The 22,952-nt window shown below is 36.4% G+C and overlaps 1 protein-coding gene across 1 annotated transcript in view; it reads left to right on the top strand.

Moving 5' to 3' along the window:
* Positions 1-969: 969 nt before the first annotated feature.
* The window catches only part of LPIN2 (lipin 2), a 32,054-nt gene continuing 10,071 nt past the window's right edge, over positions 970-22,952 (top strand). Inside the window, exons 1-10 of the mRNA XM_010006849.1 lie at positions 970-1,249; positions 4,761-4,961; positions 6,698-6,793; positions 9,517-9,815; positions 13,792-13,899; positions 17,943-18,066; positions 18,660-18,981; positions 19,230-19,329; positions 20,430-20,617; positions 21,805-21,898. Coding sequence (XP_010005151.1) covers positions 1,172-1,249; positions 4,761-4,961; positions 6,698-6,793; positions 9,517-9,815; positions 13,792-13,899; positions 17,943-18,066; positions 18,660-18,981; positions 19,230-19,329; positions 20,430-20,617; positions 21,805-21,898 — 1,610 coding nt within the window. The 5' untranslated portion in view covers positions 970-1,171. The remainder of the gene's footprint in view (positions 1,250-4,760; positions 4,962-6,697; positions 6,794-9,516; positions 9,816-13,791; positions 13,900-17,942; positions 18,067-18,659; positions 18,982-19,229; positions 19,330-20,429; positions 20,618-21,804; positions 21,899-22,952) is intronic.

Genomic DNA, 22,952 nt, shown 5'->3' with positions numbered 1-22,952 from the left:
GCAAATTCATACTAACTGATGGCATGGGTAGAAGATGCATCGGTTTAAGATAAGGAGATTATGTCTATGTTGAGGGAATGTTATCGGTCCTCAGAGAATGTCTCTCCCCTCCAGGAGTAGAATTGTTTCCTTGTACTACTACAGTTCCTCAGTTACGTTGTCTATTGATGACACTATTTGAGAAGTAATTACATTAAAAAAATTACTCAGAGAAAAAATAATTCTTATTCTTAGTTATGGATCTAGATATATAATCATAGACTATCTCAAGTTGGAAGAGACACATAAAGATCACAAAGTCCAACTCCCTGCTTCTTGAAGGACTGTCTAACACTAAACCATATATGACTGAGAGTGCAATGCAGATGGTCCATGAGCTCTGACAGGCTTGCGTTGTCCACACACCCAAATTCTACTGCTTGAACAATTCAATTTAAATGAAGTAGGAAAATTTGCACAGGGAAAAAAAAAGTTTCTTTTGGTGTGCAGTTTTGGTATAAATTAGTATAAACTTGACACCAGGTCAAATTCTCTTCACTATTATAATGCAATATCAAAAAGGGGCAAAAATAGCCCACAAATACCAGACTCTGAAATGTCATTAAATTTGTCCTGTGATGAGCTAGCCCACTGAAACTGTCAGTGGAGAGCAGGCAAACGGAGGGGCAGCAGACATTCTTGAATAAGGTGTGCAGCAGGCTGAACTAGGACTTTGAATGCTGCTGCAGGTGGTAGAGTTGCAACACTGGGTGAAAAGTCTGAGTGAGGTAATGTAGACTTTGCTTAAGAATCATTAACTAAATCCCGGTTTCTTTTCGTGGGAGCTTCAGCTAATGTCATGTGACCTGATGTAAAACAAGATCATTACCTATCAGTGCAAACATATGGCAAAGTCTGCCCGTGTTATTACTTATCTCAAAGAACGCAAGGGGGCTGTGACATTTCAAGCAAAGCCTATTGGTGAGGGAGTTTCTGTGTGAGCTTTCTTAAAGAAGCGCTTCCTTTTTAATCATAATACTGCGTGGGAAAGTACACCAAACATTTTCTCTGAGAGCAGAAGATTTACATAAGTCTACTGTGGAAAGAGGATAAATGCTGATACAACACTGTGTTATGGCTGCAAGCTTTGCATTTACCTGTACTATGGAAAGTTAGTTTTCTGTTTTCTGAGATGCATTTCTCAGATGGTTTTGAAGATGACCTCAATAGAAGTGTTGCTGCCCATGAAAGGGTTCCCTCTGGAATTTTGGTGAGTTTGACAGATTTATTGCTAACGGTGGTTATAGAATTTCTTATGGAATGGTAGAAATATAAAAATTGACTTCCTGTGTTTAACAGTATGTGAAATACTTAAGCATTCAACAGACTTATTTTTTCCCCTGTTTTTGTTCTATAAGTGCTCTGAGCAGTACTAGAAGCAATCCTAAGCCTCAATTAAAATATTTCCTTGGAGCAAAGATGTTTTTGTTTGCTTGCCTTTGCTGAGTAGACATGATGAGTGGTCAGGTTTCACACTGTCATTTTCTTTCCCCTCAGTCTTTTCAGGGTACAAAATAGAAACTAGTAAAACACTTGCTATAAATTTTCTCTGGTTAAGGAAAGCTGCTGCCTCGTATGTATATATGCATCTAAATATAGGCAAGATGAGAGAAAATGAGAGAAACCATTGCTATGCTTGTTATTTATTTTGTTCCTCTATCTGATTCCTTGAAACAAATGCATCTTCCTTACTGTTTACATCATGTGGCATTAAACCTTTAATCCTCTAAATATGGCTCAAAATAAGTGGAAGGTATAAATATCTACTCTCTTGTAAGCTAAGATTACACTCTAGTAACTCACTTTTTTTTGCAGTGATAGTTAAAATTCATGCCCTCTAAAGCTCTATCTCTCCAGAGCAATCTGATGGCTTGCTTGCCTTTGAGCAGGGCATTTGTAGGTTTGTGTTCACATGGGTGCACCTGTGTAACAGGTGTTGACTTTAAGAACACAACAAATGCAGTTTACCTTTACTGAAGCCATACTCCAAATGCACAGAAAACACAAATTTGTGGACAGACTTTTATTGTATGTTGCACATGTATATGGCTATTACTGAATAACATTTAAAAAATCATTAAAGGAAGCATGCTTGTTTGATAGCCAAAATAACATCTTTGTTAATGGTAGATACAATTCCTATCCACAAAACCTCTCCCTCTAGTTACACTAATGTAAGCATTTACTTGTAATGAGTTTTGAAAAATTGGCTTTCTATCATGTAGAGCATGTTAGATGCTTAGTCTGTGCTGTAGTACTGTTTAGCCATTTCTGAGAGACATTCTGTTCCTTATTACTGGAACATGAGGAGGTCAGCAAGCATATATTTTGTATTTACTTTTATGCTCTTCCTTAAGAAAAAAAAAAAAAGCAGTTTCAGTTTCTGTCTTTTGCCGTGTAATGGCGTCTTGCCAAATAAAAATCTTTTTTATGATATAGGACAGAGATCCTTTTCCCCATTCCAATTGCATTGCACTTGGCTTAGTAGTATTAGTATATTCAGCCATAATAATTTTTGCAAACCAGTTAGTATTGCATAAACAATTATTCTCTCTGGAGCCTTAGGTCACAAAGTGTTCTTCTACTGTGAGTCCTTAAGTATTGGTAGCCTTTTAAATTGCTAGGCTAGAAGAATAAGTAGTGGTGAGCTACATGAAGTTTTATGCAGGGTTCTGCAGTTGAATGCATCAGGTAATGTGTATACTTTGGAGATCAAAATAAATAAAAGCTAAATGCTATAATGAAATACTGCTCCATTGGCCTTTCCTAGTCTTGTCCATCTGACTTCTTTATTTAATTGCAGAACTGGATGTTGACATGCTTTTTATATAGCAGGTTATGAAGTCATACTGCTCTCCATTTCTCTCTGCTTTCAGGGTAATGACATTTAAGAAGTGTTTACTAAGCATGAAATTAAGAATGTTGTCAAGGAAATACTTTGTCTTACTGGTTATTCTGTGATCAAGCTATTTCTGTTGCATTTGCAAGAATTAACACCGTAACATTTAAAGTAGTTCCTCCCTATCGTCAGATTCAGTACTCCCTACAAGTTTTTCAACAATGTACAATAAAACTTTAAGCAAAAAGTTAAAAAAAATAATTAAAATTAAAAACCTCCTAGCTGGGGTTCTATTGAGATTTGAGATAAATTAATAATCTCATGTTTCTTAGGTATGTAGTGACACTTTATTTGCTTTCTATAGTTTGAACCTCTTAAACAACGTTTATCTTACAAAGCAAACCATTATGCTAAAAGCTGAATTGCAACTTGATAATTAGTAACATATATTAGTCTCTGATCTACAATTTTGTTTACTTACAATGTACAAAACAATATTTGCATTAAGACTTGGATCATAAAGAGCTTCTTTCTGTATAAACATTGTTTTTTTAATACTCGGTATGTTTGAAAGTTTCTAACTTGTTCTCACGTAAGAGGTTCTGGTTGTGTATGAACATAAAGAGGCTGTGCTGTGAGCTGCAGAAATGCAACTGAGATCTCAAACAACTTTTGTGACAGGAAAGCAAGAATATATGTAAAATAGGTGAATGGTTCAGTCTTGTTAGCAGTTTTTTTTGTGAATTTCTGTGGCTAGACAAGATCAGTTAGCATGTATGTGAGGAAAACTATATTATCAACAGAATCCTGTTCTTAGCAGTTGGTATGAAATTCTTACCTTTTAAATAGTTGCTATTTAAATGATAGATAATTCCTTTCTAGAGTCCACTTCTCAAGTCCTGTTAATTGAAACAGAATATATGGAATGGAGAGTCTATTGAGAACTTATGTTCCTCATGGTGCCAAACATTTCTTTTAACAAATTCAGTCTCCTTGGTGATGTGAAACCAACTTTTCTTTGCAAGCCAGTAACATGGACTCCTCTTGGAAGGGGCCAAGGTATAACTATGAATAGTAATGACTATGTGTTAGAGATTTTTTTCTAGGATTTAGAATAAAGATTGACTATCATTGTACAGGAAAATTCATTTCTTAAACAATAAAGGAGAGATATTACTACCTTTCTGTCTTGTGTTACAGTTCCATGGGATGCAGCAGATACCTCACTTGTCAAAAGGACTATGTTCCGTTCCCTGCCCTAGCCGTTGTTTTTTCCTACTCTCTGGTGCTGCTGTGTGCCTCATGACTTTCTGGTGTTTGTTATATTCTTCTTGGTGATTATCTAACTTACTAATGCAGGGAAACGAACAAGAACAACAATAAAAAATGGGTAGACTTCTGTCAGCTGTATCACTGAGCTAAAGTCAGCTCAATTAAAAGAGGGAAGATGAGGAAGGGTTTGAAGTGAGACCTTTGACAGTGAGGCATTGACAGTCTGTTTTTTTTTTTGACTTTGTCAGCCATGTTGTTCTAAATCTGTGTGAGAAGATTCTCTGGCTTGTTGCTTAGCATAGTAATTACGTGGATAACTTAAAACCAGTTTCATATCGGTATTGAAAAACCACCATCTTCCTTTATAAGTCTTATGGAGAAGTTGTGGGGTTTTTTGCAAAAATTTAAATATGATTAGGTAATGTGTGTTAGTAATGTAAAAATTGGCTTAACATTCTGTTGACTTTTGAAGGCATTTGTGTAAATCTTGTTCAATTAATCAGAGCAATTATAAATTACATTGCACATCTATGTAGATTTAAAAAAAACCACAAAACTTTTTACATTTAAAAGATTTGTTTACTTTGCTTTTTTACTTTCTCTTCCTTAGTCACAGACTATGAATTACGTAGGACAGCTTGCAGGACATGTCCTGGTTACTGTGAAGGAGCTGTACAAAGGCATTAATCAGGCAACCCTTTCAGGATGCATTGATGTCATCGTGGTCCGTCAACAAGATGGTACATACCAGTGTTCTCCTTTTCATGTCCGATTTGGGAAGCTTGGTGTATTGCGCTCTAAAGAAAAAGTGGTAAGTTCACAAAGTGGGCCAGAACAAAGTTTTGAATAACAATGCATTCCCTTTTTACTCCTTTCTTCCTTCTCCAGCCCCCTATGTACCCAGTTAGCAGACTAATGTAATACAAAGCACTTTCTCATATGTGCTGTACAAAGTGATAGTTTTGGAATGCAAACCAGAACATCCAGTGGTAATCTAAAAAAACAAAACAAAAAACCACGAAAAACACCCAAACGCAAAGAAAACGGGGTGGGGGTGATGAAAAGCTTTGACAGCTCTCAAGTTATGCAAAAAGAGTAATACAAACATATAGACTTCACAGTATGAATATGTTTTATTTGGCTGTTTTTAAACTTATTTAAGAATGGTGGGAAAGACATTCTTAATGCCAATTAACTGTTCCCTGATATTGCAAACAAGTATTTCTGGAATGTCTAGAGGACAAATAGAGCATCTCTTAAGGGCTGGTGACCTATCATAAATATTGCCCCTTGTTAGCTTTGTTCAAGGCTGATATGCAGTAGAAAATGTAGTTAATATCCACAAGCAAATAAAAACTGGAACTCTAACTTCATTCCTATCTGGGCATGTTTGAAAGAGAACCCAGTGCTACTCAAGCAGATCGTCGTGCCATCCCCTTACCATAGGCTTAAGTAATCGTTCCTAGGGAGCAATTTGGATTGGAGTGTAAATTTGACTGAAAAATAGGCCAATTTTAGGGGTACTTTACAGTCAGTAGGGAGTACTGTGTATGGCAGTATTGCCTGTAAGTGTGCTGCTGAAGGGTGGATTGATTTAAACAGATCATAAAACCTCAGGAGCACTGCAGAAGACTGCCCTCATCTTTGTGTTTTGGATGTAAAAGGAGAACAAAGTGCAACTAAGAGAGCAGCCACGTTAGTGCATTGGTTTTCTGTTAACAATCTCACATGGGGAATTGCATGCCTTAAAGTTGTAAGTTTGTAATAGTAACACAGGCGAGCAGCTTTTGTTTCAGTTTTCTGTTTTGATTTCCCACATGCTAGTGTTTTTTGTAGTGAGCACACTTGATGATAAAAAGTTGCTTTTCTTTAACAGATTGCAGCAGAACTGCAACAGTACATTACAGTATTTCAGCAAGGAACAAGAGAGATGGTATAGCTGTACTTTTTCTAATGTCTATGCAAGTGAGATACAACAGAAATGATCAGAAACTTGAGCTTGCTAAAATAATTTTAATTACACTTCTGAGAAGTGTAAGAAGAACCAAATTTGAGAGGATTTAATCGCCTGGTACCTCTAAAAAGCTGTTGAGTTGCTGTACTAGGCTGTTAGCATAGTTGTCAACTTTTGCTTGAGTGGATGGCTGCTGCTTCTTGCTCACTTCATACTTGGAGTTTCCAATCGGCATTTCAGAACACTGAAATTGAATTTTATTACTGCTTTGTGTACACATTTTTCTCTGGCATGTTATGAGGCTAAGATCAATTGGTAGTCTCAAAATGGATGGGAACACAGAATATGCATAGCTGTGCATCTACTCTATACTTAAGGTACATACTGAAGTCTCCAGAAACCAGCATGAAGTATAGGTACTAAAATTAGGGATGTTTGTCTGTCTAAATTAGCATAAAGCAAAGGTTAGAAAAAGAGAAACACTGAGGTTTTGGGTTTTTTTAAACTCATGTTACTAAATTTGAAATTTAGGACCTTGTGGTCATTGCTTTCCTCTATGATTAATATTTACATTAACTTTTTTCTTTCCTCAGATTGATATAGAAATTAATGGCGATGCTGTTGATCTTCATATGAAACTGGGTGACAATGGAGAAGCTTTCTTTGTACAAGAAACTGAGGAGGAAAATGTAAGGGCTTTGTGCTTCAAGATGGCTACGATGCAATATTAACAGAGTAAAGTGTTAAAATACTTAATATAGTGTCAGTATTTTAACTGTTATGAAAGCTAGATTTGCTGTGACTGAATCTTAATGTCGCTTTCACGTGCTGCCAAGATTCTTGGTGCCTTGTACAATTCAACTACCAAGGATAATAAAGTAACTAATTCTATTTTTATTTGCTTTTAATTTTTTTTAAGTAATATCCATGTTGACTGCAGTTATACAGATTACAGTGCCTTACAATAATTTTTTTCTTAAGTTCTTAATGTGTGTGCAACTGACTTCTGTACTAATTGTCTATTTTTGGCGTATTTTTAATTTGTTTCATAATTTTAGCAGTTTTTCACAATTTTATCTATGAAACTTCAACCAGTTAACAGTAACTTGTTTGACTTGAGAATTCTCTTTGTGTTATAATAGTCACTGATTTCCCAAGAACCTATTGCAGCTGGAAGCTAGTGAGCCTCTGAAAAACAGAAATAGTGGTTCATATTTAGACTGACTTCCTAAGGCTGTGAGACCTATGTAATCACAGCATTTGTCAGGCCTGAGGTTTTGATCACTTTGTAATCTTTTGTCAGTTTTCAGCAAGATAGAAGGAAAGAAGTTCTAAATACAAAGTTTCAAAAGTTTTAATGAAAACACTCGAGAGGGGAAAAATTGTCTCAGTGAAGTAAAAGATGAACTGTTAATTTCCTGTTATTGTTAGGAGTTAGGGTCTTCAATGAAATTAGCTTGATCCACTTTTTACTTTAGTGCACTACTTATTTACTGTGAGGGATGGGAGGAAGCTCTCATTTGAAAGGAGTTAAATATGGTTTAAAGGGGAACGAGAAAATAAGCATGAAGAAGTAGGGTAGGGATTCATAACATTACAGAGAAAGGAAGGTTGGATTCTGTTCTAGCATACACTGTGATTAAAATGAAAACTGAAATAAGTTTTTTATAGATGTAGGCTGTGTTTAGCCATTGATGGGAACTGACCAATCTTAAGACTTTCAGAAAGCAATGGTGATAACCACTACCTTTGTCCTCAGTATAGTGTTTTAAGGGAGCTATTGCACTTGCTTAGTATATTTTAATTTAGAGCAGATGTGCCCTATCTGTGTACAGTGTGTTCTGGAAAGCTAGTAGTTCATGTTGAGCTATAGATCAAGTTAGCCACAAAGCAGACGCCCGAGCTCTTGTTGCTTTTAGACATATTTTTTTTTCTCAGTATTACTGCTGTTTATCAGCATGTCCTTGTAGTAACCTATTGAAGCCATGCTTAAAGTATAAAAGATAAAGCTCTCATTGCATTCTTGACGGATTCAGAAAGGCTATTTCAAATGGTTGGTCTGCTCTGGAAGAGGGGTTGGACTCGATCTCCAGAGGTTCCCTCCAACCCCTAGCATTCTGTGATTCTGTCTTTGCTGGTTTTGTATCTTGACATGCAGAAGTAACACCATATGCCTTGGGACTATTATAATGTAACATCAGGCATAATTTTTCAGCCTGTTTTCCTTTAACTTTTCAGCTGTGTTGTTGTTTGTTTTTTAAAATTTTGCTTACTGTAGATTATCACTAACTGTATAGAATATTAACTTTTTTCAGGTGCTGTTATTTTCTTTATGAAATCATAGAATGGTTAAGGTTGGATGAGACCTTAAAGATTATCTAGTTCCAACCTCCCTGCTATAAGCAGGGACACCTTCCACTAGACCAGATTGCACAAAGCCTCATCCAACCTGGCCAACCTATCCCAGTGCCTTACTAGCCTCATAGTGAAGAATTTCTTTGTATTGCCTAACCTAAATCTCCCCTCTTTCAGTTTAAAATCATTACCCTATGTCCTAGCACTGCCCTTTCTATTGAAAAGCCCCTCCCCTGCTTTCCTGTAGGCCCCTTTAGGTCTACAGGCCTGTAGGCCACAATAAGGTCTCCCTGGAGCCTTCTCCAGGCTGAGCAGCCCTAACTCTCTCAGCTTGTCTTCATAGCAGAGGTGCTCCAGCCCTTTGATCATCTTTGTGGCTCCAGAGCTGTACACAGTATTCCAGGTGTGGTCTCACCACAGCAGAGTAGAGGGCCAGAATCACCTCTATGAACCTGCCGGCTATGCCTCTTTCGTTGTAGCCCAGAATGTGATTGGAGGTTTTTTGCAATGTAAAATCTGTGTGTCATGTATTTTGTTCTCCTTTCTTCACTTGCCTCTACTTTACAACCAGTGGAACAAAAAACTTGGTCTGTAACTCCTAATGGGAAAAATGCATTTTAATGTTATATAATAGCAGTTCAGACTTTGAACACATTAGAAGTTGTATCAGTGCTCTGGCTGTTTGTGATTACAGTGTAGTCCCTGACTACTCTTCTGCATAAGAGTCCTGCAGAATAACAGTAATTGTGTAGTTAGGTCTGTTCTTGCTGTAGAACTGAGCTCCATTAACTTTCTCTCCTGTGCAAATTCCTTTCTCTTCTACTTTTGTTTGTCTTTGTCCCTTCACAGTGTGTCCTTTGGTCAAGGTGTCAGTATCTTTAAGTTTCTTGTTATGACAAATAAGTCCTGGATATCAGCTTCATACCACTGGGCTATTTGTATGGTTTCATGTCTAAATATAGATGCAAGGATTAATCTGTAGCAGACAACTATCCTCTATGCACAAAACAAAGTGTAAAAAAAAAAAGCAAAGTATATTTTCTTCTTTTTTGCTTAGGAAAAAGTTCCTGCATATTTGGCAACATCTCCAATACCCACTGAAGACCAGTTTTTTAAAGACACTGACAATCATTTGAAATCAGGTGAAAATGAGAGAATATGTTCAAACTCAGAAATTCCACACTCTGTGGAAACAGAGGCTGTATTTACTCCAGGTTCCGTGAAAAAGAAAAAAAGAAGAAGAAAGAAATATAAACAAGATAGCAGGAAGGAAGATCAGATCTCTGCTACTGGGACAGAAGAGATTTTTGAAATGGAAATAAGCTCAGATGATGAAAAAAGTGTTCAACCCCTAAGGTAAGCTATCAGATACTTGCTGACTGCTTTCACTGTTATTACTGAACATTTAAAATGTGTCTTATACCTTTCCTTTATGCAAGTAATGCATAAGTTTCAGTAGGCTTTGGGTAAGCATTTCCTCAAGGAAAACAGAACTCCAAACTATTATTTTCCACATCTTTACAGAATCCTTTAAGTTTGGCCATTTTGTTTTGAAAATGAAATGCAATTAAGCCCATTCTGGTGAAGAAGCATTGTCATCATCAGTTATATGACTGAGAAAAAGTTCTAGTCTAATTTCTCTGATGAAACAAAGTGTTCTAGTATGTTTAGTAACCTTTACGTAAGCTGCATTGTGGGCTGCCTGTAGTACACCACATCTGAGTTGACTTCTCTGTAACTTGAAGTTTACTTTGGTTACTGAAAGCTATGTAAATGAATTCTCTTTACTAACGTGAAGAGTCATTCATTACGTATGTGTAGTTATAAAGGACCGTCGGGGCAGTGCAGAAATCAGTCCTGTGTTTTTAAGTGGATAAACTATTAGTAAAGTGGAGCCTGTGGTAAAGTAGTAGCACATAAACTGAAGAAGCTTATATGAGTAGTAGGAAAGATAGTAATGGAAGAAAGCTATCAAGCATATAAATGCTTAAAATCAAGGAAACGCCTGCTTATGAGTTTTATGTTTAAGTTTCCTAGGCTGCTTAACAGAAGAAGTGGACTTAGTTTTTAGACAAAGCTAGCTGCTTTATTGGACAGCGTGACTATTAACTGTAATACTGGCTGAATAAATTCCAAGATCTGGTCTGGGAATTGGAAGAATGGTTTGATATATGGCAAAGTATAACCAAAAAAACTCTTTCAGTAAGGATCTGAAGGAGTTTAATAAATACGAGTCAAAAAGGTTAGGAAAACAGAAAAATGTTAATCTGCTATTGCACCTGTGCACAATAAAACACAACAAACAAAATCTGAATTTTGGAGGGCTCTCTAGAATATTTGAAGCTTTCTTAGATAATTCCCCTTATTTTTTTAACTGTCATATCTATGTCAATGAATTTTCATTTTGATACTCAACTGCTCTGTATGGGAATTGGCATTTTGTTTGGTTTGAGGTTTTTCCTTTCTTCCTTTTTTCCAGTTTATGAAAAGCAAGATCTTTTTCAGTCTTCCGCATCAAAGTATTAAGATGATAATAACTTGTCATAGTGAAACCATCAAAACTAAAAGTAACCATCAAGTACAGGGAGGAAGAAAATATAATCTATTAATTATTTATTCTCTATTTAATAAAGTATTACAAATATATTGAGAATTTAGGAATGTCACACCAACGATGGCTGCCTTCACCCCATGTTTAGAATTGAAATTGCTATTCTAGCAATAATCTTAATTTGATTAGAGTTGAATAAAAAAATTTTAGGTTTGACTGAAAAGTCAAATGTTTAGTTACAGCTGAATAGATGATGATGTTTCCATAAAGCTTACTCTGGTTTTATTTTTTGTAGCTCTTACAGTGAAAGATTAAAACAGCTTCTTATTTGCAAACCACATTTTTTACATAAATATAAACAGGAACAGCAGTAGAAATGCATTCTCAAGAGTGTTGTGATGTGAAAGGTAGATGATCTTGTATATAAGAATGCTGTTTCCTTGTGAATACTAAGTAAATGCAGGACTGAAAAAACACATTGTAGTAATGAAAGCCCAGAGACAGTAAGCTTATGCCTCTGTATCTGTTAGTGGTGTTCATAATACAGTCATTCCAGTGGCCTGCCAAGGCAGGAAATGGTGTATGCCTATCACAAGGCATGTTTTTTTCTTCCCAGTTAAGATAAGGTTATGAAAAAAGGTTCTCATGAGCTTTCTTTTCACATCCTGTGGGGATGGAAGGTGATATCAGCAGTTTTGTTTTGGGGTTTGGTTTTTTATAGTTATAAATGTGTGGCTCTGAAAAAAGAAAAAAAAAACCAAAAACCAAAAACAACAAACAAAACCAAAACCAACACAATGATTACTAGACATAGCTTTAGATTTCAAAGTGAAACTAGGAAAGGAGAAGGGAGGCTGATGTTCCAACAGGAAGGTCAAAAATTCAGCCACAGGTACCCGTATGTCATGTCTTTATCTATTTCTATTTTTATAAAGTGAAAAACAGGCTGTTTCCTGTTCCTTGGGAAAAGCTATTTTTAAGTGTTTATGCAGCTTTTACAAAAATATGTCCTTTGTCTTGTCTAGCCATTATTCAGATACGTTAGTCATGCTTCAGATATGTTAGTCATACCAAGAGGACTGAGATTATAGTGTGTACAACTAGGAAACAGCATTGTTTCCAGTGCCAAGGGTGTTAAAGAGTTAAAGTATTTATTTGCCTCTAAAATCGTATGCATTTAGTAAGACCATGTATAAAGTGGATAAGAATGAAAAAAAGTGGTGGTTCTTTTAACAAATGTTGCAAATTAAATCACTTAGAATTTGTAATGCAACTTGAAGGTATAAATTGATGCATACTGGTTTTCCTCTCTTACTTTCAATAATCTTTAACTGCATGTGGGTTTTTAACCTTCACATTTATCCACTTACAGATAAAGTTTGATTTTTTTGATGCTTCATATGAATTCACTTGGTTGCTAAGTCCCAGTGAATGAAATCTCTTTGCTATCCCATGTGTGTCAGTCATCTGGCCCCTCTTTGAAGTTAGAATATTGAGGAGCTCTCTAATAATTTTTTTTCTTAAATGTTCGGTAATACCTTTCTCGTCTTTTGGAGATACTTGGCACTACATAAAAAGAATAGCATGAAACAAATTTCTATCACAGTTAGCTTGGTTTATGAATACAAAGGATGTACAGTCTCTGCAGCTCTCATCTCAAGTTCTGCTGTCATCATTACTACTCCTTAATAAGAAGTGGAGCAATTAAGACATTTTGAGAGTTCTGTTTTTAACATGGTCTAGGCTGTCTTCCAAATTAAGGACTTGTGCAAATAAGGTTATCACTGTAACTTCTTAGGGTCTAATGGGCTGTATTGAGTCAGCTTGTAAATTTATAAATATTTATGATAGATAATCTTAGAATCTTCTCTCTATTCATAAGAGAAATTAGCACTAACATTCCAAAAACAAGTCCATTGCAACTGTGTTGCTAATGGAAGAAAACTACTTTTTCTTATTTCTTTCATAATGAAGGCTTAAAATAATTTGTATTGCATTTTACACTCAAATTCCAGACTTATCTTCCTTGTATTCTATCCACTGTGTTGCCACAATGCCCTTGATCTAACCTCAAAACCAGTTAGTTGTATCCTGAGAATAGCTATTTATTCAATTAAGTTCAGAAAGTACTTATGATGGTAAGATTTAAAAGGAATTTCATTGTAAAATAGAATTCATGCCTGCTCAATGTTATTTGTGGGGTTTTTTTAAATTACAGATATTGAGTAGACTTCCCAGTGAAAAACAAACCCCACTGTTGAGAAAGTACAGTACTTCTACCTTCTTGTCATAGTTTGTTAATTTGTAAACTCTTGGGTAAATTGTGACCCCTGTTTTCTTACTGATTTTCATTTGTTAAATGTACAGTTGTAAAGTGCATTGTCACAACTACCTTTTTTGTTTAACTTTTCCAGTGATTCTAAGGCTTACTTAAAGGTTATGTGTAAATCTTTATGTTAATCTTTGGGTTTTGGTAATATTAGCTGGCTGTAAGAGTACTAGCTGGCTGTAAGAGTACTATTATTTATGCTCTTGTGAATTCTTCAATATTAACTTCCTGTGTGTCAGGAGTAGCAGATTTTTAAACTGGCAATATTTTCAAGTATTAGTAAGAGTTTTTATATGCATTTTAAGTTATATAGACGTATGTGGCAAGCAAATTCTTTCAGTTATATACTTTCTTTTGATCTGAAATTTTTAATAACATAAAAGTAACTCTTCTAACTGAAATAGTAATTCAGATTTCTTATAGATGACTTAATGTCTCATGTATCTCCACAGAGGATCCTCAAATTCATCACCGAAGGGTGAAGAACAAAAAGAATCTTTGATTTATCACTCAAAGGATCATTACCCCTTATCTGATGGAGACTGGTCCCCTCTGGAGAAGTAAGTAACTTTGTAATGTCAAAATTTGTAAAAGAACCAATATATTCATTTTAAAAATGCATTTGCCTCTTTATTAATTTTTCTCCCTGATCTGTAAGACTATCAAACATGTTTAACTTTTGTGAAACTGAGTGCAACATTTGATACCTAATTGAAACTTCAGGGAACCTTCCTCTGTACTGTATTTATGAAACAAAACCTGTATATTTTGAAATCTTTTTTCTATTCCCCCCCCCCAAAAAAAAAAAAAAGCAACAAACCTTTCTTATTAAAATCCACTATTCAAGAAAGTAAATGCAGTGAATAAAAGGTTAGTGATAGGTTGAGAAGGGTATGGAAAATTAATATGCTCCCTGTGATTCACCCTAGCATAAGCAACACTTGATATGCCGTAAAGCAAAAGTGTTGAGTGTATAAGTTAACTTGCCAGGTGAAGTAATGCAAATTACTCAAGGTAAACCTTGTTCTAAATCTTGAATCATATTCCACTTCAGAACAGAGGATTTGCTAGTTACTGAAGTGATACCAGATACAGTACAAATTGATTGTGGATTCTTAGAAATTGCATAATACAGCTTGCCAGGCAGTTTTCAGTTACCATGACTAAGGCATTTTTTAAATATACATGCAAGCTCTTCAGTTTCTGATGTTCATGCTACTTTGTTCTTCTTGTGTTCAGTTTCTAGATTTTTTTTGAGGCTCATCCTTTGTATTTCACCAGTTAACATCTATGTCTATTTGTAAAAGAAAGCATTCTGTCCAGTTGTGGTAGTACTTGAGGTAACTGTCATACTTTTCCTGAAAACTGGACATATAGGGAAGGGCATACATATAGCATATAGTGTCCAGAGCAGTATCCTGATTCATCTTAACTCTCTGGTGAGTGTCTAGTTTTACTGCTTTTCAGTTTAACTGGGGAATTTGCCTCATAGCACATACATTGATAGTGTCGTTAGGGATCAGTGGTTAGCCTTGTATGATACCTGTTGTTGCTTGTTAGCTGCTCAGTGCACAGGGGCCTGCTCTTCTACATCAAATATGACAGTACAGAATAGAAAAGATTAAACGTCAGAAAATAATTCTTTAAGTGCGTATAACCTCTCTCCTTCTGGTGGTTTCCGGGTTATGGCCTTAGAGTCTAAATGTGCACACCACACTTGGTGCCTGCTAATTCCTCCACTGCATAGCTTGCTAATGAACAGAAGCAGTTGGACAGGAAATCCCATTATCATTCCTTTTGATATTTTGAGCTGACAACCAATGACATCATCAATTGTACTTGATGAGACGTAGTCTTCAAATGTTGCTCAAAGGTTTGTTGTTTTTGACTGCAGTGCAGTCAGTGTTTGACCCTGAGGATTGATGTGGTGCTGTATGGGTTATATCACCTAGATAATTGTAGCATGGAGGCTGATACTCCTTTTCAGTTTATAAAACTAGCTAACAGAGATTAGCAGGCTGAATCAGGGAAATAAGAATCGTGTCTGTCTTCTTGTTTGTACATCATGTGAGATACCAAAGCTCTTTTGGGTTTTGTTATTTGTTGTTTTTTGGGGATTTTTTAGTTGCTTGTATGTGGTTTTTTTACAAGAAGCTTTCTGGTACAGATGGCAGTGTGACAGAAATTGACAATTTTCCTTTCCCTCTTTGGGGAGGAGGGTTGAATGTGGGATTGTCTCTTGCATGAGACATCTAGGAGGAGAAATTTTGCATTAAATTAATTCTCCTAAGCAACCAAAGAAATACTCTATAATGTAGCCATGTACAGTGAAAGAAATGGGAGGTTTTAATAACCTCTTTTTTTTCAATGAGGACAGATCTGTTTGTTCCACACTCTTGAATAAAACTAAAAAACATAACCATTGACTATTTAACACCTGGTATCATCAATATTCTTCCTATTTTAACAATGTTAGCATTAATCTTTTACAGGTATGGGCCTTTTGACTAAAAACTTCTCCCCAGGAATGATATAGAAAATGTATGCTTTGGGGAATGGAACAGACTCAGATTCTCAAAGTCCTGAAGTATTCAGTGTTTTGCACATACTGCTGAATAATAAGGATTAGGCTTAGAAACAGGTTACTATATTTGCGTGGCTTCTAGTTGACCTGTGATATAGACAGAACAAATTATTTGGCACAAAGGGAAAATTAGTTCATATTCCTCATGAAAACTAACAAATACATGAATTTTCATCGATCTGTTACTTTAATCCCTAATGACAGTGCAGAAAATGTAATTTCTGTAGGAAATTTTTGAAGGAGAACTAGGAAGGGGAGAATCACTAAATGGTTTCCTTTTTGTATCCCTGGATGATGAAGGTTTAAAGTTGTCAGTGTGATGATGAATCATCACTGTAGACCTGTTTAAGTGTCCTGTTAACTTAGATTTTGTGGTGTTCCTCATAGTAATGTGAGGGATTCTTACTATCAAGATTGTGATCTGTGTTTTATTTTTACTGTTTGAATTATGGTCAGTTTAGTCTTGCATGATACTGCAAAACCCTGGCTTCATGAACATCCAGAAAGTTTCAAATATGATGCTGCATTAAATAGCTAATCCTTGCAGGAATTTTGTAAGGGGGAAAAAAAATAAATCCATAAGTTAAAGTCATATTAAGGGTTGCTGTAAAATTTCAGTATTAAATAATAGAACAGCCTGAATTCGAAAGGACCAGAAGAGGTCATCTGGTCCAAATTTACATGGGAAAGGGAGATTAGATGAGATTATCTAGCACTCTGTCCAGTAACAAATCGAAAATGTCTCATGACTGTGTCCCTGAGAAGGTTGTTCTAGTGAATGATTATTCTCCCTGTAAAAAATGTATTTATTATATCAAGATTAAACCTCTCCCAGTACAACAAGTGCAAAGACAAATTAAAAGTCCTGCACCTGGGATAACAAAACCAAAGAGTTTGGACAGGCTTGGATCTGTGTGGCTGGGGAGCAGCCTTGTTGAAAGGACTGGATGGGGGTACTGGTGACAGTAAGCTAAACACAAGTCAGCAGGGCATTGCTGCAGCAACAAGACAAATTGGATCCTGAGCTGCATCTGCAGCAGAGATGGAGCTCTGGTCATCCCCACTGTACTTGGCACTGGTCAGGCCACACCTGGAATGTTGTGTCCAGTTCTGGTCCCTACAATTCAAATTTTCTCTATATATAGGTATACATATATCTACACAAACAACAAAAAAAATGTCCTGTGAATGCTGGAGTGTAAAAAGAGCAGCATTTCTATAATACGCAATATGATTGCCTGGTTCAGGAAAGGATAGACTTGGGCCTTTCCCAGCACTAAATGCTGGTTCAACACAAGGTCTTGTGTTTCCTTTCCTCCCTTAAGATCATAAGAGCAAAATTATTTTGAATTCACACCTTTTTGTCATTTTGTAGTGTGAATTCTTCTGCCTTAAAAGTAGTCTTGGCTAAAGTAAATTTCAGAGGTCTGTTTCTGATTTATGGTTAATAACCACAGTAGGAAAAATAGGATGGAACTTTAAAAGGTCATGTAGTGCAAATATATCTGAAGGTGAAGGAAGTTTTCAAGCCATCTCAATTTTCTCTCCTAAGTTTGTTAATGTTGTTTTCCCTATATCAGGAATTGGTCTTGTTTTGTGCATTTGTGAGTCAGATTTGTAGGACTTCTATTAGTCAAGTGTTGGCATAGCAAATTTAAATGCTGTAACTTTTACAGAGGAAAGGAGCTTAAAGCTAATTTCTGTCTTTTAGAGAATTTTTTGTTCGTTCTGTTTTTCTTGAAAAATTCAGTGTTGGCTGAAGGGAGAGGTATACCTAAACTGCAGATATAGTGGAGAAATCTGTTTAGGGTGATCGCTATGTAAGTCCTTTAATGTGATTTTGGTTTTAACCTAATTTCTCACTGTCTGAAAACCCTGCTGGGCTGCTTGCCATGTTGCCGAATAATTGAAGCTCTGTTAAGCTGTAGAAAACTCTACCAACAGTAGCTGCACAACAAATGCATTTTAAACACTGTAGCTTTCTCTTTTTTTCTTTTTTTCCTCTTGTTGACTTGCTAGCCCTTTCTCTGATCCAGTCTGTCCTAAAAGTGATTCAGAACTAGAAGTTAAACCTGCTGAGAGCCTGCTTAGATCTGAATCTCACATGGAATGGACATGGGGAGGATTTCCAGAATCCACCAAGGTAAATGTATTTATTGCCTTTAATTTTATGAACTGAGTTTTGGCATATCTAGAATTCTGTCCTGAAAGAGGGTTGGAAATCTGCAGTTCTTCACAGTCATTCAGCTGAAATAGGAAAGTAGCACCCCCTTGTGGCTGGCTGATACTCGAATTTGTTGCGTTCAAAAGCTGGTCAGCAAATTCCAGGAAACCTAAAAGTCAAAGTCTGAAATGAATGAATTTCCTTTATTTTTTTAAAAGTTCTAGGTCATTCCAGGGGGACTGTAACCTTGATAAAATTGGTATCTAATGGGACAGCGGGTGACAAAAGCCTTGGTACATCCACATATATGTGTTTTTCTTGCCATGGTCAAGTCTGCACTTCCTCGGTGCCAGTTTCTTTACTGAAGTGGTAAATAAGCTAGTATGAAGCTTTTGTTGCAGGGAACTCTGCTAATAAGATGGGAAATGTTTTGTGTGGCTAATGTACATGTTTAAAATACTTACCTGGCTTACTTGTGACCAGGACTTGTACCATGAGTACAAGTTTAATGTTTAGACCAGAATAAAACAAACATGTGAAGTGAAAGGATTGACGAGAGTTTTGTTTTTCAGATAAGCAAGAAAGAGAAACTGGAACATCCTAGAACAGCTACCATTACTCCATCAGAGAAGACTCATTTTAGGGTCATCTTGAGCTCTGATGAAGTTGAAGATGATGATGATGTGAAAGATTCTGTCTGTACTGTACTGAAACCTGAGCCAAGAACTCATCCTCTGCTTAAGCAGATGGATGTTAAAGATTCTGTTGCTTCTGCAGTCACAGAACCTCAAGATCCGTTGCCATTAGATGCTGATCATCATTCCAGACTGTTGGTGGACCCTTTACCAGAAACAAAACCAGCAGCAAAAATTGACTCTCCTTCAAAAAAGAAAGGTATATAACAAAGCTGTTAATTCTTTCCTTCAGTATGATCTATTAAACTTGAGGCCACAGCAGAAAAAGTTAAATGTGTCTTTTCAATTGTTCCTATTTAAAGACTTGTCGACTAAAAATGTAATTAAACTAATGAATTTATAAATAAATTTACAAATGTATAAGTATCTGAATCTTCCAGAATTATGTTTGTATTTAATGTGTTTGGATAGCTTCATCTTAGTAACTTTAATTGTCAAAATTAACAGGGGTGCACAAACGAAGTCATCATCAGGGGCCTGACGATATTTACTTGGATGACCTAAAGGCTTTGGAACCTGAAGTTGCAGCACTCTATTTTCCCAAAAGGTAATTCTGACTCAAGGTTCTGTGGATCTGGGGTTATAGTGCAGTTGTGCTATGTGAGTTATTACATGTATGATTTAGGTGTTTATGTGCCAGTTCTGATAAAAAGAATTTGACTTAGGATTTGTAGTCTTTTGTGGAGTTATCAGGACTGCTTCTGATTTGACAAGAAACACATTGAAAGACCATGTGGGAGGTCATTAGAGTTTTCATCTTTGTGGAACCTGTATGTTCTACATATACAAAGGGGGGTTAAGTTTGAATTGCATACTCCTTTTGCATCTGTACTCTATTTTGACACATTACTAGCTCTAGATAAGCATGTATTAGTTTATTTTTTGCATATCCTGTACATCGCTCCCAGCTTTTTTTTAATATCAAAAAAGACAAACAAAAAAATCCCCCAAGATTTTCATGCAAGGCAGTTCAGTATCAAAATTACTCGTTTAGTTTTTTTCAACAAAGTCAAAGCATTTTATACTCCAAAAGAATAAGTCTCTAGAAAGACCTTTGTAAAAATACAGCTTAATAAGGAGTAAGTTCCTATTGATTTATGTTAAACCTAAAATTGTAAACTTTTCAGTACTTAGTGATTACATTGCTTGGGATCAAACTAATAACTCTAACCTTAGATGACAACAGGATATTTTTATTTAAAAGACCACCTTTCTTTTGTATCGTACTTTTTTCCAAACACACAGTGTTCTAAAAACATCAATGTTGTTTTTATTCTTAATCTACAGCTTTCTGGTAAAGATCAAGGAGGATAATATTGTTCTGCAAAAACAGAAAGTGGAGTATGTTTTCCCCATTTAAATCCAATTCTGTTGCAGGCAAGAGAAATGTAATTACTTCCCAATTTAGGTGAATATTAGGAGAACTGGAAACTGTCAGTTTGGTCGTATTATGGAAGGGTTGGGAGTGTGTGTTTACATCTGGTAATTGTTCGGGTGGTTTGAAGTTTATGTTGTAAACTGATGTGTTTAAATGCAACAGCAAGATGGCTTTTTTTGAGTAATCATAGCGTGTTCTGTAATCTAAAATCTGTATTCATTTTTTGCAAGTGAAATACTTAAGAGAAAATGTGGACTTCTTTCCTTTAGTGATTCTGACCCAGGCTTCAGGCAGTGGACAGAGTCCGATACCCTTTCCGGTTCCCAATCACCCCAATCAGTAGGAAGTGCTGCTGCTGACAGTGGAACAGAGTGCATGTCTGATTCTGCTATGGACTTGCCTGATGTAACACTTTCACTTTGTGGAGGTCTCAATGAAAATGGAGAGATTTCTAAAGGTATGTGAAATACTAGAACAAACAGTAATAAAGCTCAGGCAGCTAAATGAAGTGGTTTGAATGCTCTGATTGCCACCTGGCAAAGCTTTGGCTGATTATGCTCATGTTGAGAACAGGGAATAGATAATGTTTCATTTTCTAAAATTCTCCAGCATTTGCCAAGCAGAGATAGCAGAATTTAGCCTAGTTAATTGAGAGCACTTGATGCCTTGAAAAGCTTTCAGTCGTCTTTTTTGCACTATGTATTATGTATCTGACTAACAGCTCTTGTTTCTGGCTGCAGTTACTGACTTAGTCCTATATAAATCTTCACAATTCATATTCTTTCCAAATGCCTGATAATTTTTATTTGCTTTTTTTGCAGCTGTTAAAAACCTTTTGCTGTTGTGTTGGACTGTCTTTTCCCCTGCTCTGCTTTTCCTATCCTAATGTTTTGTTAACCTTCAGAATTTCACCAGCGGATTTCTCTCTCTTAATGCTCTGGTTAATTCTAATATTGAAATTGTATGCATTTTTGAGGGAGCTTCTAGGATCACATAATCTGCATGAACATCTACTACAACATTTTTAATATTAGGTTTTTTTAATGGTCATCCAGTCTGTAATGCATCAAGTGAAATGTAAATGCTTATTAATAAATGCTCAGAACTGCTGTCTTGGTAATGTGGTAGTAATACTGGATTTGATTTGAAAAAATTGTCTTCCTTGCAGGGGTCTTACACTAAATTAATTTCTGCTAACTTGTATAGTCAATAGTAATGAAAATGCTCTAAGTAGTCAATGTTTAAACAAACCTGGTAGGCTAACAATTGCCTTTCTCCTTTTAGTGTAGTGTGTAGGCCCCTTACCTGCCATAATAATTTTTAAAGAAAACTTGTTTAGACAAGGATGGCTCTCTTTTTTTCCAGCCTGCAAACTGAATTAGTTCCTATCTTCTCCTTATCCTCCCTCTTCTAATTTCTTAATTCTCATTACTGTGAGTGTTAAAGTGATACGAGGCTTTCCCTGTTACTGAGGAGACAGTCACAAGACTCCTGGCAGGTAGGCCCTATTAGCATATCTGAGTGATGTTGCGAGATCAGCCAAAGACTCTGACATGACAGAAAGCATTTTCCTAGATACAAACTAATCAGACATCTTGGGATTTTATATTATAATTTTTAATTAAAAATCTGCTTCTATTGCAGAAAAATTCATGGAACATATTATTACTTATCATGAATTTGCTGAAAATCCTGGACTCATAGACAATCCTAATTTGGTAATAAGGATTTATAACAGGTAAATTCTCTATATAATGTAATTAGGTCATAGAAGATCTCATTTAAAATCTATCCTTTAAAGTGCATTTCTTAGCTTCCTTGGAATTTGTGTTTTTGATGGATCAGTTTCTCAGTCTCAAAGAGAATGATTTTAAACTGAACATTTGCATTAAATTTAGCTTTAGCTGAAGTGAGATTTTTCTCTGTCCATTTCTCTGTCAAATGTTGAATTGTATATTATAGAATCATAGAATGGTTTGAGTTGAAAGGCACCTTAAAGATCATCTAGTTCCAATCCTCTGCATTGGCTGGGACTCCTGTCACTAGATCAGGTTGCTTAGAGCCCCATCCAACCTGGTCCTGAAAACTTCCAGGGAGGGGGCATCCACAACTCCCCTGGGCAACCTCTTCCAGTGTCGCAGCACCTTCACACTAAAGAAGTTCCTCCTAATGTCTAACCTAAATCTCCCCTCTTCCAGTTTTGATCCATTACCCCTGTGCATTCACTACAAACCCTTGAAAAAAGCCCCTCCCCAGCTTTCCTGTAGGCTCCTTCAGGTACTGGAAAGCCACTCTGAGGTTCCTGCAGAGCCTTCTCTTCTACAGGCTGAACAGCCCCAACACTCTCAGCCTGTCTCCGTAGGAGAGGTGCTCCAGCCCTTGGATCAACTTTGTGACCCTCCTCTGGCTTCTCTTCAACAGCTCCGTGTTCTTCTTATGTTGGGGGCTCCAGAATAGGACACAGTACTCTAGGTGGAATCTCACAAGAGCCAAGTAAAGGGGGAGAATCACCTCCTTTGACCTGCTGGCCACACTTCTTATGATGTAGCCTGGGACACAGTTGGCTTTCTGGGCTCCAAGAACACATTGCTGGCTCGCGTTGAGTTTCTCATCCATCATCACCCCTAAGTCTTTCTCCTCCAGGCTGTTTTTGATCCGTTCTCCACCCAACCTGTATTTGTGCTTGGGATTGCCCCAACCCAGGTGCAGGACCTTGCACTTGGCCTGGTTGACCTTCATGCAGTTTGCACAAGACCACTTCTCAAGCCTGTCAAGGTCCCTCTGGATGGCAT

This window comes from Chaetura pelagica, unplaced genomic scaffold (assembly GCF_000747805.2).
Source record: "Chaetura pelagica isolate M959 unplaced genomic scaffold, ChaPel_1.0 scaffold109, whole genome shotgun sequence".
NCBI lineage: Eukaryota > Metazoa > Chordata > Aves > Apodiformes > Apodidae > Chaetura > Chaetura pelagica.
Note: the sequence above shows the minus strand (reverse complement) of the source record. Positions and strands in the feature narration are given on the sequence as shown.